This window comes from Echiichthys vipera, assembly GCF_963691815.1.
Source record: "Echiichthys vipera genome assembly, chromosome: 20".
Lineage (NCBI taxonomy): Eukaryota > Metazoa > Chordata > Actinopteri > Perciformes > Trachinidae > Echiichthys > Echiichthys vipera.
The window spans coordinates 7,493,296-7,509,588 of NC_139845.1; the positions used below are offsets into that span (position 1 = coordinate 7,493,296).

Below are 16,293 nucleotides of genomic sequence, written 5' to 3' on the forward strand. Positions count from 1 at the left end.
TCCTGTGGATGCTTATTATGGTCTTGTTTGTGCATTGTTGTTATTATGTCATTAAATATATTTTTATTTATGAAACTACAACACTTCATCACTTAGAAGTTTATTTGCGTCACATGAAAAAGCACATTTCAATTCTGAAACAGAAAGTCCAGCTCCGTTCATTTTATATTAAGCCAGGCTACGTATCATTTGTAAAAATTTTGGCCTCTTAAACCAGTAAGAAACTAATCTGGATACAAAAGACTGCAGGCCAGCAACAGTCCAGTCTTGGGAAACGTAGTCTTTGATATTAATACAACTGTGAACATGTCACTGCTACAATACGCCGGCCAACTCCTCGGGCAACACTGTAAAACCCATTTAAACAATTTCCACGTGCCCTGACAAGTATTACAGGTTTGTTTTTTTTAACTTCCGTTTCCCGTCATATAGCGTCAAATTCAATACATCGTTCAAATAGTATAAAAAGAGAAGTCAAAGTAAACAGCAGAAACAAATCAATAAGAAATAATAGTCATTTTTTGTCAAACGTATAATGGCCTGAAAGACCTGCTCATGGCCCTTTTTGTCAGGCTTCCCATTCCACCCATAGTGCACTGAAGATGCTGACTGCTGCCAGCAGCGCCACAGTCACCACTGCTCCTCTGGTCCAGCCAGTGCAGGATACCGGTTTCAAAGTGGACACCTGTGAAATGAAAAGGAAGTTAAAGCCACATTATTCTTTTGGTAATTTGGCAACAATTGACGAAAGTAGAAAGATACGTGGAATTATATTTGCGTCTCAACAGAGAGGCCGATCCGGAAGTCTGCATCGCACTGATCCCCTCAACAAAAACAGATTTTTCCCACTGGATTTTAGATAAAGTAAAAAGCTAACGTCATAAGGCTTTAAATGAACTATACCGTCATCTCATAACTACGTTTCCACCACTAAGAGTCTAACTGATGAGGAAGAGAAAGATTTTTTGCATGCGTATCAATTGTGTTTTCTACTAAGCAGTAGTAGTGAAAGGTCACTTGAGATACAGACGTCACACCAAAGAAAACGAGTGTTACCCAGGCAGCCCAGGTCTCAGCTCTGAGGATCCCCTGCCCAGGCGCAGTGCTCCATACCCAGGCCTTCACTGCAGCAGACAGGCCCTGGAAGCCCCATAACTGACTGTGGATATCCCTGAAGGAGAACCAACACCAGGTTATAATTTCTCAACAAGCCTGTCACATTAAAGGGAGTGTAGAGATAGGTGTTTAATTTTGATACCGATATATGGTCCTGGTGAGTGCCTGGGCTGGTCTCAGCATGTGGAGAGGAGTTGGTAGCCAGTTCGGGCGCCTGCTGGCCCATTCTCGGTCCAAACCGTCTCCAATTACAGCCAACTGGTGCCCAAAGGCCCGCGCAGCCCTGTCGTTTATCCTGAAGAAGTAACACATGGCTCTTTTCAGTCACCAAGATTTTCACAATGTTGCTTTTCCCACACAAGCAAAGTGCTGTTAGAAACTAAAAACAGTGCTTCAAGAGATAGTTCAGATTTGTTTTTGGAGTGGGGTTGTATCAGGTACTTAGTAGTTTTGCACTGTGAACTGACTGAAGTTGTCATCGATGCTCTCATCAAAGCCACTGTGTGGCCTCTAATGATAAACCGTTATTTTACCTCACAGAATAAGGCAAGTTGCTGGTCTACTACTGCCACGATGGGTTAGTTTTGTTAGTTCTTAACCCTATTAAAAACCAAAATAACACAAACTAACCGATTGAGACAGAGGTAGACCAGCAACGCCCGTGTTGTGTTTGGTAAAATGACTTGTGGCGACTAATTTTCCATTAAAAAAGCGTCTCAAAGAGGCTCAGTGGGGTCTTATCTGTGACACGCTCATATAAATCCATTCTTTACAAGGTTAAAGGTTTCAAGTGTTAATTGAAGCAAAAAAAAGAACGATTATATAAGTAGTCAACAGAAAGTATCCAACCCCACTCACACCTTTCTTTAACCAAAGGCACCGTGCAACTGAACAGGTAAAATACCGTGAAACCACACCCAGGCAGAAATGATAGTAACCAAAGAAAGAGTGTGCAGAATAAACAAACAATTACACAGACCAAATCATATTTGACTCCTACATTACTGTTTTTGTCAATGGAGTCTGGTGACTTTGAGGAGTCAACGGCTTCAGTTTCACTCCGCGTAAACTAAACAGACACAGCTGTCAAGGTATAGCAGTGAAAATATTCTAAATATAACCCCGCTTCAAAAAAATCTGAACTATCCCTTTAATTTGTCTAATTTTCACGTAAATTATGTGAGACAAAAAAACAATCTACACCAGGGGATTCTCCACACAAAAGCCTTTTTATATATTGTTTATTTTCAGTACAACTGGTCCCACATTGCCTGGAGCACAGTCTGTCTGGGTGTTGTTACAATGACCTCTGGTGTACCTGAGGTTCATGTCAAACAGGGCGTCAGTGTCCACCTCCCCAGGTCCAGCCTGGAGGGAGACGACCCGACTCGGCTGTCTTGTTTGCTCCACCATATTGTTTTCCTGAGAGGAGAAACGGGTATTATTCAAATTATTCATATCAGCACACGTGAGAGACAGTGTTCCTAGAGCTTCAACAGCTATGCAGGCTAGATAATGGCTCCTGGGTTTGATAGTTTGATCCTTGCTTGACTCCCAACGTTCATAAATAAGGCTGTGTAAATACTGGCTCATGTGAGCAGGATAGGTGGTGGCTGTGTTACCGGGGAGAAACTCCAGGTTGATAAAAACAGGCTCTCCCAGGTTTGAAGAGATGACATCATATGATGGATTAAGTCCAACAGTCACTACTGAGTATATCAACAAAAGCCTGTTTTCACACTAGGATGTTTGGGACTGCTTTATGCAAGAAACCCTACATTTAATCTGCCTTTATTACTGGATTTATGACTTGTTATTTGCCTCAAGAGTCAGGTGTGTTCCCTCCTACGCACACCTGTCCTCAGACCAGTGTACCTGCACTCGTGCTTTAATGCAAATGCACCATTTCCATAATCCAAATCAACCAAACTGCCCTTATTACCTCATCGAGAGGAAGATTAAACTTCACTGGCTCCAAATAATCTATTTACAGACTTTATATATTTGTCTAATTTACTTTTAGTATAGAAAAGGTTTCCCTGCGTCATTATACAGATTTATCTTTATTTGATGACAAGAATAGCATTGAATTATAACCCTAAATATGGGAACTGTAGCATATAATCGTAGCTTAGGCTCCAAATGAGGATAGTTTTTGAGTATTAATCGTGTAATAAGTAATATTTTATAGTCCTTTGTCATGTTGTCATAACAAAGAGATGAAGTCATCCTTGTCACGCAAAGCAAACAAAGGTCGTTCTGAAGATCATACACACTAGATTACGCATTAAGCCCACAGCTATGGATTACTTTTTGAATGATTTACTACATTTACAAGTGAACTTGTATATTGTGTCATGTTGGAAGAGTATCATTAGATATTAAACGGATATAAATGTTCCCTCCAGACTGTAAAACAGGTGCATGCACAAAAAACAAAAAAGAAAGTAAACCTACCTTTTGTGTAGATTAAAGTGGACGCCGCCCTGTAATACAAATAAAGACATTATAATTTAAATGTTTTGGAAGTAATGAAATAAAGGCATATTTGTAAGGTGTTTTCCTGTACTTACAGCAGCGTCCTTTAATCTTGTTGCTCTCAGGTAACTGCCACAAATATGACTGGCCACGCCTCTACCTGCCTTTAACCCAGAGGGACCACCAGGGGCCGACAGGATCCCAACAAACAGGATATGCACTTTTGTTTTATATATTCCAAACTGATATCAATATCATCATCATCATCATCATCATCATCATCATCATCATCATCATCATCATCATCATCATCATCATCATCATATCAAGTATTAGTATATTAAGTATTCAGTCTATGTTATGGTATCTCATGTCTCAAATGTATTATCTAATAATTAGTCTTTCATATATTATAATAGTGCTCCTGCTCCCCTTGTTGTGTATTTTCCAATAAAAAATAAAAACAGGATAAAGACAGGCAGCAAAATGTCTTTACCTCCAAGTGTTGAAGATAATGAATGGCATACCCTTGTTCTTAATCTTTAAAAAATAATAATAATAATTTAGTTTGATGTCTTAATAATGTATGGAAAATATTGTAGGTATATTATGTGTGTATATAATGTTAAATCCAGTTTAAACTGCACATACAGTCCAACACTGACCCCTGCTGGAACTCTGTGGTTACGACGTCCTGCAGTGACGTCACCGCGTCCTCCGTTGCTAGGTTATTCTTCCGGAAGGACCAAGCCCTTAGCGACGTCGTTTAGCGTTTTTGACAATTCTTGCTTTAAAAAAAACCCCATTTAATATAGTAATTAACTCGCATCGTAAGCGTGTCGCATATATATTATTAACGTTACGTTTCAAAAGACTTTTATTGTGAAGAGTAGTTTGACCGTTGGGCGTTTCATCCCTGTTTTCCAGCTTCACGACGCCGCCGAGGTCAATAAATGTAGCTAATGTCAACTACGCGAACATGGAAGCAGTTATGTGTTGTTAGCTGGAGTGAGCAGTGTTGGTGTTGGTGATACTGCATCAGTGACTGGGTGATGTCCGCCCTGCAGCCTCCGCAGCCTCTGCAGCAGCAGTCCTGGGAGGGTTCAGCAGCCTGCTAACACACCAGCCCGGCTAGCTGATGCTGATGACTGGCTGTTTCCTGACATTGATTTGCAGGTAGGGGATGACTGCTTTGGTGCACGGTGGTTGCATCATGCATGTGTTTCGGTGCATTTTACTCACTTATCTTGGCTCTGTTTACCTGTTGTTGTTTTTTTGCTCCACCATAGTGGGAGGCTGGCACCATGGCCGGTAAGGTGAAGTGGGTGACAGATATTGAGAAATCAGTGCTCATCAACAACTTTGAGAAGAGGGAATGGGTGCAGGTCACAGAAACCGACGACTGGAATTTCTACTGGTAGGTTTGCACCCTTTCTAAAGCTATTATTAAGGATGACAGCAGTGATTTTTAATGCTATTACTTTTATTTCTGGATGGTAGCTCAAATTGATAAGAATGTAGGGTATGCATATAAAAGGAATACACTTCTGCCTGTATCTTTACTGTATATACTTTCTTGTATTCTAAATTGTATATTGCATATAATGTTTATTCGTATTGTATTTTGTATATAGACTGAATACAACTATGATTAAATACTACTTCTTATAACACCACACATATACTTCCACCTAACACCATCTTCTTTAATCCTTGGATCACTATACTCTGCAAACAGCGTTTATAGGCAGTAGTGGAAGATATACACCAATCATTTCACCTCTTTGGGCCTTGAACCGTCACTAATGTCACCATCTGAAATGTTGTCTCTTTGATGAAAATCATAACAACTCACAAACATCTGAAATGTGACAAAGAGCCCCAACTACACACCGCTTTATTGTGTCACACAAGCCAACGATTGCAAAAACACTGGTTTAATATTTTAAAATGCATTGTATTTCATGTTTCATATGCAAAATATAAATCTCCAAAGTAACGAGTGAAGTACATAATCTACTCTGTACTCTGTGATTTTCAACCGCTGCAAATGGAGTACATGTTGATTCAGTTTATGTCAATTAATGAGTGATAATTCCATAACCAAGCTAATTCCTAGGCTCTAGACTTCTTCAGATCAGCACAGATAATGCAGGTTTATTTGTACCCACATGTAGGATGAGCATCCAGACTATCAGAAATGTGTTCAGCGTGGACACCGGCTACCGCCTGTCAGATGAGCAGATGGTTAACCACTTCCCCAACCACTACGAGCTGACCAGGAAGGACCTGATGATCAAGAACATCAAACGCTACCGCAAGGAGCTGGAGAAGGAAAGCAGTCCGCTGGCAGAGAAGGACGAGAATGGGAAATACATTTATTTAGGTATCTATTAGAGTGTAGAAATGTTAACACTCTTATTTTGTTCCTCCCAATACTGAACTTCTTTTTTTAAACTATTTGCTTCTGTGCTTTGTGAAGATTTTGTCCCTGTGACGTTCATGCTCCCCGCCGACTATAATCTATTTGTGGAGGAGTACCGCAAGAACCCGTCCAGCACTTGGATCATGAAGCCCTGTGGGAAAGCTCAGGGCAAAGGCATCTTCCTCATCAACAAACTGTCCCAGATCAAAAAGTGGTCCAGAGACAGCCGCACCTCCACGTGAGTTACCGTAGGCGTCATCGTAACACTTCCTGTGAGGAGGTTACTCTTTACATAGATTAACATGGTGCCGTACATTCTCTTCCTTCTTTCTCTTTTGGTAAAAATGAACCAAAGAGCATCAATAGTGAAATATTTTCAATGTAATTGCACATGATAACCTGTGTCTATTCAATGGGCATTTGGTTCCCAGATAAACATCTAAAACTGGTCTTTCTTGACAGAGTTATGTGATTTGCTGATGTTTGGGTTCTTGGTTTTTGCACCCAGGTTTGTTGCAGCATCTAGCGGCAAGGAGGCCTACGTCATCTCCCTGTACATCGACAATCCTCTGCTGATAGGAGGGAAGAAGTTCGACCTGCGTCTCTACGTTCTGGTGACAACATATCGGCCTCTAAAATGCTACATGTAAGCCCTGAATTTATACGTTTGTTTTTTTTAATGTAAGATACTACCACCATTTAAAAGTGAGTAGTATTTTTTTTCTACATCAACGCCTGCTCTAGTACGCACCCAAAATACATATATGAACCTGAAAAACGGCATGTATGGGACCTTTTGTGTAACTTTTTGAACTATTGAGTTTATTGAGTCTAAAGCTGCAACAAATAGTTGATTTGTTGATTAATTGGTGGACAGAAAATAACATAGCCACTATCGATAATTGAGACTTCAGTGCTTTTTTCTTTTTTTTATGTATGAAAGCAAAAATAATATGTTTCGGTTTTGGACTGTTGGTCAGATTTGAAGACAGCAGCTCTGAGGAGTTGTAATAGGCATTTTCCACTATATTCAGACATATAATAAACAAAACGATTGTATCAGCAATATTTGTTACATCCCTGATTGACACCCTCACTGTGGTTTGATCCTCAGGTACAAGCTCGGCTTCTGTCGGTTCTGCACAGTCAAGTACACACCCAGCACCAGTGAACTGGACAACATGTTTGTTCACCTCACTAATGTGGCCATCCAAAAACACGGGGTAAGTCTGTATTTTGTCCGGTGTGGCCATTAGGGATTGGTATTAGAACAAAGTGTTAAGTGTGAGTTAAGTGTATAAAGTTCTCACAAAGCAGCTGTGGCCACGATATGCTGACTTTAAGTCCCAACTATAGGTCAGGCTTCAAAATCACCAGACCCTGCATTTCCCATAATGCAACTTACAGTCATTAGAGCCTACCTAAATGGTTGTGGTGATAAACATGCGCTTTTCTGAAGCCAAATACAGAGCCCCAGAAGTCTCCCCATCATGAGAATATACTGATGTTCATGTGTGTAATCTGAGTGCCTCTTTAAATAGACGCAGATTATATTTTTAGGTGTTCTGTTGGTTACATTCATAAAGTTATAAAAATGATACTACATCCAAAGACACTGACTGATGAATTTCATGTGATAATATTCTGTCAAAGCTGATCTGCACATGTTTTTGAACCACTTCAGTTGGACTTTGTACCTTTTTATTGCAGGATGACTACAACCACGTCCATGGAGGCAAGTGGACGGTCAGTAACCTCCGTTTGTACCTAGAGAGCACCAGAGGGAAGGAGGTGACCAGCCGACTGTTTGACCAGATCCACTGGATCGTGGTGCAGTCACTGAAGGCCGTGGCTGTAAGTTCACATTTTCTTTGTCTCCAAAATATGTGATCATTTCTCCTACATGCTAACTGACAGCACAGTATTATAAGAATTTTAGGAAATGTGAGCAAATTATGGCATTTCAAATAAGGTTTGTGTAACCGCTGCACTTTCCCTCAGTTCCTCCGTCTCTTTTCTGTCTTTCTTCATTTCTCCTGTGAAATGAAGCTGCCTTCAAGTGGGATCGGAAAAATCGAGATCATAACAACGATCTGACAGATAACAATAGCCTAAGTGAAACATATAGTCTACTTGTGCTGCATCGGGGGTTTAAAGAACACAACACGTACCTCAAAAATGGGCCACGAGGGACACTCCCACTGCTGGACCACCCTGCAGCAAAGTGAATGAATCCCTATACAGATGTTGTTCAGCCCAAAATCAGCCGTATCACGTATTCATTGTCTTGGGTCACAACAAGTTCGATTTTTTTCACCACATTATTATTGTTATCACCTTCGATAGCTCAGTTGGTAGAGCGGAGGACTGTAGTGGTTATATCAGGCATCCTTAGGTCGCTGGTTCAAATCCGGCTCGAAGGAGTGACTTTTAAGTATCTTAACCAGTATAAAAGTTGACTGCCTGCTTAATCGTTTCCTCACAAAAGATATATTTTTCACATATAACTTTACCGTCTCCGTACAACCACACCGGCCACTTCTCCAGACACCATGTCACACGTGTCCCTTCGATAGCTCAGTTGGTAGAGCGGAGGATTGTAGATGTAGATGATATAGTAGACAAACGGCTACAGTAGTGTAAAAAAAAAAAACAATTATAAAATGCTCCAATTTATAAACTAGGATTAATTAACCTGCCATCATAATTGTATATGGGTCTCTGACTTGTGAAAAAATGTTTTCACATTGATTCATTATTATAAAGGTTGATTATAGTCGCATTATTTACTATGTATAGTACTGTGTACTGTGTGTACTAATAACACATACACCACAAAATCAAAATACTCAGTGCTTTCATGGTAAAATGTACTTAAAAAGTGTCAAAAGTAAAAATACTACACTCTGTACTCAAGTACACACAAGGCGCTTTACACAGTGGTATGTTCTTCATAAATATTACTAAAATGTTACTACTATACCATTTGTAAAGTTCTTTCTTTATGCTTTAATCTGTAACAGCGTATTAAGAAGCTTTCTATACAATATTTCTTTCTGAAGTAAAGTGGAGTCAATCTATAAGTTACACAAAATGGAAATACTACAGTAAAGTACAAGTACCTCAAAATTGTACTAAGTTCAGTAGTGGAGTACATATTTGTATTCCATCACATCTGTTGTGCTGCTGCCAGATACAGTACACACACCACTACACCACCCAGGAGTAGTGTGTTATTTGTTTTTAGCAAAACACTGCAGTCAACTTAATGCATACTTCCCTTTTTCTACGAAGTGATCTGACTCACTTCCCCTCTCAGGCCTCAACACACAGGCTACTTTGTGTACTAATAGTCATGCTCTCTGATATATTTTTACTCTATTTGCTAATATTCCTCCCGGCTGAATCATGCTCTATTGCATTAAAATGTCCCCAACATCATTATTCATCCACAGTGTAGGTCAATTCCTCTTCCTTATTCAGTCTCTGTGTTCTCTCTCTCTCCTCAGCCTGTGATGAACAATGACAAGCACTGTTTTGAGTGTTACGGGTATGACATCATTATTGATGACAAGCTCAAGCCATGGCTTATCGAGGTGAGTCATTTAACAGGAGGAGCTATTGCATGCATACACACCTTCACACACACACACTTAATTTACTAAAGAAAAAAAATCTTGTTTTTCTTCTCCTTGTTCCTGTTGCCTAAAGACACTTAACATGCTTACACAGTGACTCCACGTTCCTTTTCCTTAAGTGTTAAGCAACTTTAAATGCCCTTGAGGTAGATCTTTGTGTGTGTGTGTGTGTGTGTCCGTGTGCGTGTGCGCGTGCGCGTGCGTGTGCGTGTGTGTTCTCTGTATTCAAATGTGTGCTGAAGGTGTGTCTTTAACCCACATTATTTCGTCTGAAACACATTGCTGTTTTTGTTTGCACCAAGTAATACAGGCTGATACAGGCTGTTTGCTCGCTATTCTTTAACTTAGAGGTCCCATATTATACTCATTTAAGGGTCACTTTTGTATTCCGGGTTACCACCAAGACATGTTCACATGGTTTAACCTTCAAAAAACACATTGTTTTTCTCATACGTCTGTCTGAATAAACCTATATTCACCCTCGGTCTGAAACGCTACATTTTAGCCTCTGTCTCTTTAAAACCCCTCCTAAAAAAGCCCAGTCTGCTCTGATTGGCCAGCATTTCCAGGTGTTGCGCCTCGGTAAGTGCACTTACATGCAGTTTAAAAACCTGATTATATTCGGATTAAGGCAAAACTCCGGTTTCTCAAACACCATAACGTTGTATCCCAGGTAAAATTGGAGTCTTCATACCCCGGTTAACAGACCTGGATAACTCCTTTAGTAACCGGGATATTCGTGAATGTAAACCGCTTATCCGGGTAATATCGGGTTACACGACTGCACATGCTCCGTAGGTTATAACTCCCGTTGACCTGGAAATAGAATAAACCAGGAAGCAACAACGGCAAAAACAACGAGGGAGTTCCCTCGGCATGTAAATAAATACACTGAGTGTCTCTGCACCATCATTGCAGCCGGGTAATGGCTGTAACAGCACTGTATCAGCACTTTCTACCTAAATATAGTGTAGCTGTGACATCACAGTGAGCCCTGACGGCTCATTTGAAGGCTCTGTTTCTGAATACAGACTGTGTGCATTTCCTGAACCTCGACTTGCTTTATAATTAAAAAGCCATGGAAACCTCTGTAATCATTGTATCATGTTTTTTACATTCTCAATATTGTGCTCGTCATGTGGCTGTCATATTTTACTGCACTCATTTTGACAGCCTTACAATGAGTTGCTGGGTTTCCAGGCTGGGTGTGGACTATTTATGTTAACGGACACCAATTTGATCTATTTTGGGCGACATGAAGTTGGTTGTAGGACATAGACGGTCCTCAGTGAGTGACTGAAATAAACGTGCGCCACAAACCTAGTCAGGAAAGCTTTCCTTCGTTCATTATTCCTGCATTTAATACTGCAAGCAGCCAACTCTCGTTAAAAGGTAATGCGTACCAAAGACTGAGAAGCTGAACTATTTTATCTACTCAAGGAATTTAGTGTGTATGTTGATATTAAAGCACTCATTCCTTTTGTTTGGATGTATCAGCTGTTATAGCCCCTTGTTAGCAGAAGAGCGTCTATATGGGGATTGGAAGAAAGGAAACAATGTGCTCATGCCTGATACGATCTTAACTTCTCTTCAAATGTTAATGTCACTTTCTTTGTTGTTCGCAGGTCAATGCCTCTCCCTCACTGACCTCCAGCACAGCCAACGACCGCATCCTGAAATACAACCTCATCAACGACACCCTCAACATCGTCACACCCAACGGGGACATCCCAGACTGTCGCTGGAATCGCAGCCCGCCCCGAGAGGCCCTGGGCAACTATCAAGTTCTGTGAGTGACTGAAAAATCTACCTCTCACATTCAGACAAACTCAGCAACCTCTAAAGGCTAGGACACACTAAGCCAACTTCAAAGGACAAGTTGCGACAAAGGCCAACTGTGCCGTGTCTTGAAAAAAGTGGCACTTTGTCCATATTTCAAAGGGTCAGACAACTGTCAAAAGTAGAATTTTTTCAGATTATTTTTGTGACTGTGTGCCCTTCGATAGCTCAGTTGGTAGAGCGGAGGACTGTAGTAAATGCACCTGAGACTGAGGTCACCCTAGATATCCTTAGGTCGCTGGTTCAAATCCGGCTCGAAGGAGGCACTTTTGTAGATCTGAGTTGGAATCGGAGTGACTTAGGTTTGTGATTTCACACACAATCCTCATTGATGTGTTAAGAATGGGGTAGAACGGCACTCTCTGTGGCCTGTAAAATTGAGAAAACATGATGAAGTGCCCTCTAGGGTGTCCTTTTAGTAGAGAGATCTTCACCATGTTCTCACATGGTGAAGTTCTCTCTAGGTTGCCCTTCCAATAGAGGAAACATTTTGAAGTGGCCTCTATAGTTCCTGTAAAATGGAGAAAACATGATGAAGTGACCCCTAGGGTTCCTGTTAAATGGAGAAAACATGATGAAGTGCCCTTTAGGGTGCCCCTCTATCGGAGAAAACATGATGAAGTGCTCTCTCAGGTGCCCTTTCAGTGGAGAAAACTTGATGAAGTGCCCTCTCTGGTGCCTGTAAAAATGGAGAAGAACATGATGAAGTGCTTTTAAGCGTGCCCTTGAAGTAGAGAAACTGTGATGAAGTGCCCCCGGGGATGCCCTTACAAAAGAGCAAACATGTTGTGAAGTGCCCTCTATGGTTCCTGAGAAATGGTGAAAACATGATGAAATGCCCTTTAGGGTGGCCTTGTGAAAATGTGATGCAGTGCCATAGACTGCCCTACATTTGGCCCCTGCAGTTAAGACAATCTGAGTCTGCCACTGGAGCACAATATGTATTTTCTTTATTAATCACATACTTATCTAATCATTTAGTGTACACAATCTCTGCATTAAGAACCGTTAGAATCATGTTTGGAACTGCTGTTGTGCAATATGACTGTGGACTAGACTGAAGGTGTCAACGGGTTGAGTTAGTTAAAGGTCACTCCTTCGAGCCGGATTTGAACCAGCGACCTAAGGATGCCTGGTTTTGCCACTACAGTCCTCCGCTCTACCAACTGAGCTATCGAAGGGAGCTGACGGGGTATAGAGTAGAGAGCGTTAGATCTGGCGGGTCATGTGGGCTTAGTGTGTAGTAGGGAGGTATTGTTTGAGTAAAGCACCTTGTTTACATAATCCATTGTTCATGTAAGTGCAAAGAGCAGGGGCAGACAGGGGTTTCCACTCCATGTATTTATGAACTACATTTTTCCTCTGTGTGTCACCAGGTACGACGAGGAGCAGGCGCAGAGCGAGAATGCAGAGCGTGACCTGAGGAGCCGCTCGGGTCAGTCCCTGGGGTCAAAGGGCACCAAGGGGAGTGCCGGCATTCGCCCCGTTGCCGCCACCTGGAAGTGAGGTGATATTGTTGACTGTCAATGACATTCTGTACATTATTACAAGGACCAACGAGTGGGGCACAGGGGACTTTTATTTTATATCCCAGCTATCCATTGGAGGACTGCTCCCTGTCTCCGCACGTCACTGACTGAGTTCACAGGGGGCAACAACCCTACTGCCGGGGGCGGGGGAGGAAATCAACACGGTGGTCATATTTGGAGAGTTTAATGGCCTGAATGACTAACTACAGTGGCAGCAACAGCGGTTCCACCCCAGTCCAAGCTCCCCATGAAGATAAGGAAAACACATCCCAAAAACCTTAATGAAACAAAGAACAAAGTGGGTGAAACCTTGGTAGAAAGAAGATCCCTCTCCTTGGATGGCTCAAGGTGGTAACATGTCAATTCCTGGAATAAAAAGAAAGTTATATGTTATATACATCAACAGGATTAATGCATATTAATCCAGTGTGAACAAGGAGGATTACAAGAACCTGAACTATGCATGATTACTGAGTCGGGACACTATAACTTGAGAAACCACACAGGTGCTAAAAAGAAGGAGCTCTGTGAGATGATGTGCTTTGAGTGACAAGACATCTAACTAATATAGAGGCTATAAAGATGTAATATATTGACAGACTTAACAGTACTAAATGTGTAAAGACCCCTAAATAGAGTTTAATTATGTTGTTTTTATATATGATTATTATAAGTATACATATGCGGGAAGGGGGGGGGGTCATTAAGATTGATTGTATTTAGTGCTGAAGCCTTTTGCACTTTATTCCTTTACTTTTGCTTGAATATTAAATAGATATGTCGCATTTTGAGTTCATATCTGCCGCACATCTAAAATCTTAATGTGTTAGGAATGTACGTATTCGTAGCTGCGAGCTGTTTATTTCCTGCAACTACTGAAAAATTGAAACACCTATGATGAGTTAACATCTACCCTTTTTGATACACTGAAGTTTCACATGCAGCTTTAGCTTTTAGAGACACTTGGGAAGAATGTATCACTTCATTAGTAATGATTAGGATGATTTTAAAGAAAAGAGGAGGGTCAGTATGCTCGCCCATTAATCAAAGGTAAAGTACACGATCAAGATTATCATAATAATCACTTCATTCACTTTTAAACAAGGGGCGGCTTCTGAGAATGGATGAAAGAAAGGTGGCGAAAGAAAAAATTTCTGTAAGCAGATTGTGATCAAATCAAGTTGTTGGTGCTAAATCAACACTGTTTAGTCCTACTCTTGATGTGAAATAAACAGGGGGAACATTCTCTGTTGATTACTTGATGTAATATAATTGTTTTTCTTCTCGTGGTAAGGGGCCCTATAGCCTTTGAGGAATCTAATCAGTCTGGAGTTTAGATTAATCAGAGGTCAATCCTTCAAAAGCCCAAATGACCTTTATGTTCCTGCTGTTACTTGCAGTAAAGTAAGCCTCCGCATGGCACCGTTCCTTGACATTGAAAGTTTGACATCCCTCCACCACCACCACCACCTTGTTGCCTCCTACTGGGGCTGGTTACTACATGCAGAATAGACGTGTTGGTGTGTGAACTCTAACCAATTCCCTCTCTGCAGGGCGGGAAAACAAACACATCATCCTGTGCTAGAGACCAAATTTACTGAGAGATGAATTACTCTGAGGTGCGTCTGGCAGTCAAATAAGGAACCGGGCCAACGGAGGCTAGGTTCTCACTGCTGGTTTCCTTTTACTGTGGTTATAAACTGTGCAGCTTATGTCGTTTACATGACACAAAGTTTTTCTGTTCTTAGCTTTGAAGTACTGAGATCTATCTGTATGAGAAATGCATCGTTTCCTTTTTAGTTTGTGTCTACCTTTCAATAAAATATCCATATTGGTGCTGCCTTGACAATAAATAATGTTCGTTTTTGATTGGGAAAATGTGTTTTTGTGTCGGTATTTGACGGGTTAGGGAACAAACTGGGAGAGCTGTGTGGAGACAATCCCCCCAAGTGTTTAAGTTCCAGTCAGGGAAATATTTGTTCTAATTTGCAGACAGTCCTCTCTAACTTAACATGATGAAGCAACAATAGTTTAGATATATTGTTATACAGAGAGAGAGAGAGAGAGAGAGAGAGAGAGAGAGAGAGAGAGAGAGAGAGAGAGAGAGAGAGAGAGAGAGAGAGAGAGAGAGAGAGAGAGAGAGAGAGAGAGAGAGAGAGAGAGAGAGAGAGAGAGAGAGAGAGAGAGAGAGAGAGAGAGAGAGAGAGAGAGAGAGAGAGAGAGAGAGAGAGTAAGAGAGATATCTTTGATCAGATTACAGATGACCCCTAGAAGCCTCTCTGAGGGCCTCTGGTGGGCCCCAGACCTCATAGTGAGAACCAGTGCCTCGGGTGCCTCAGCATAAAGTAACCAGAACAGCGATTCGAGGGATGTGATGTCAGACAGCCGCGCCTCTCCACAGTTTGCATGAAGTTAACCTCCGTGAAGCTAACCAGTCTTAGATATTGCACTAGTGGAAGTTAGGTGCTTTCAAAATAAAGGTTTTGACACATGCCTGACACTTAAATCTTTAGTATCATGGGACAGCTGGGGTGCCTCTATTGCTTAAACAAACTTAACTCAATTACTAGACACCATTCCATGTTATGTTGAATGAGTCTGATGTCATATTTAGGCAACATAAGTTATTTTTGTCATCTTGTCTTTAAGTATAGAATAGCCTACTCTCCTTCAGATACCATCTTTAAATGATGTAGCAATGTTACAATGTAGAAATAAACTATTACAAGTACAAGTCTTACAGGAATTCAGTTTAATACTTTGTTGCCATGTCAACACTGTTGTTTGTTCTTAAAACAGACAAATAAACAATGTGTTAAATAAGAACAGCAAAACACACATCACATTAATACATGTAGACATACATAATATGCTAGATTCCTTTAAGTAATGTATGCTGCTACCTATAAGGACTAAAGTGCTTGTTTCTTTGTGTTGTCTGCTTTGTGTCTCTATTCACTAGATCTACAATCAATACCAGATACTAGATCTATATATATATGTGGAAGTTAGATCATCATATATTATAATATTGTTGTTAGTTAGGCTTTAGGACGAGATGAAACAATCCTGTTACAAAAAAACAAAACAAAACCTCAGATACAGGTGGTGGTGATACATCCATCAAGCGGTTTCGACGCTAGATCTACAATCCATACCATATACTAGATCTATACTTATGTGGACTTTATATAATCATATATCATATTATTGGAAAATTATTAACAATGCAGTAATTTGTTGTATCAATGCATCATATTTAATAAAG

General features: G+C 40.8%; 2 protein-coding genes across 2 annotated transcripts; one reads left to right on the top strand and one right to left on the bottom strand.

Moving 5' to 3' along the window:
- Positions 1–88: 88 nt before the first annotated feature.
- On the bottom strand, positions 89–3,724 carry bik (BCL2 interacting killer). Its single transcript, XM_083935165.1, has 6 exons — positions 3,690–3,724; positions 3,574–3,602; positions 2,435–2,538; positions 1,259–1,411; positions 1,057–1,171; positions 89–685 (listed from the first exon to the last, which is right to left on the bottom strand). The coding sequence occupies exons 3-6, from the start codon at positions 2,527–2,529 to the stop codon at positions 569–571; spliced, it is 480 nt and encodes a 159-aa protein (XP_083791291.1). The 5' UTR covers positions 2,530–2,538; positions 3,574–3,602; positions 3,690–3,724; the 3' UTR covers positions 89–568.
- A 925-nt stretch (positions 3,725–4,649) lies between these two features.
- Positions 4,650–13,410, top strand: ttll1 (tubulin tyrosine ligase-like family, member 1). The gene is made up of 10 exons (XM_083935414.1): positions 4,650–4,770; positions 4,884–5,011; positions 5,772–5,980; positions 6,077–6,257; positions 6,528–6,665; positions 7,134–7,242; positions 7,730–7,873; positions 9,529–9,615; positions 11,283–11,446; positions 12,873–13,410. Exons 2-10 carry the CDS (start codon positions 4,899–4,901, stop codon positions 13,000–13,002), a joined length of 1,275 nt encoding a protein of 424 aa, XP_083791540.1. The 5' UTR covers positions 4,650–4,770; positions 4,884–4,898; the 3' UTR covers positions 13,003–13,410.
- Positions 13,411–16,293: the final 2,883 nt, after the last annotated feature.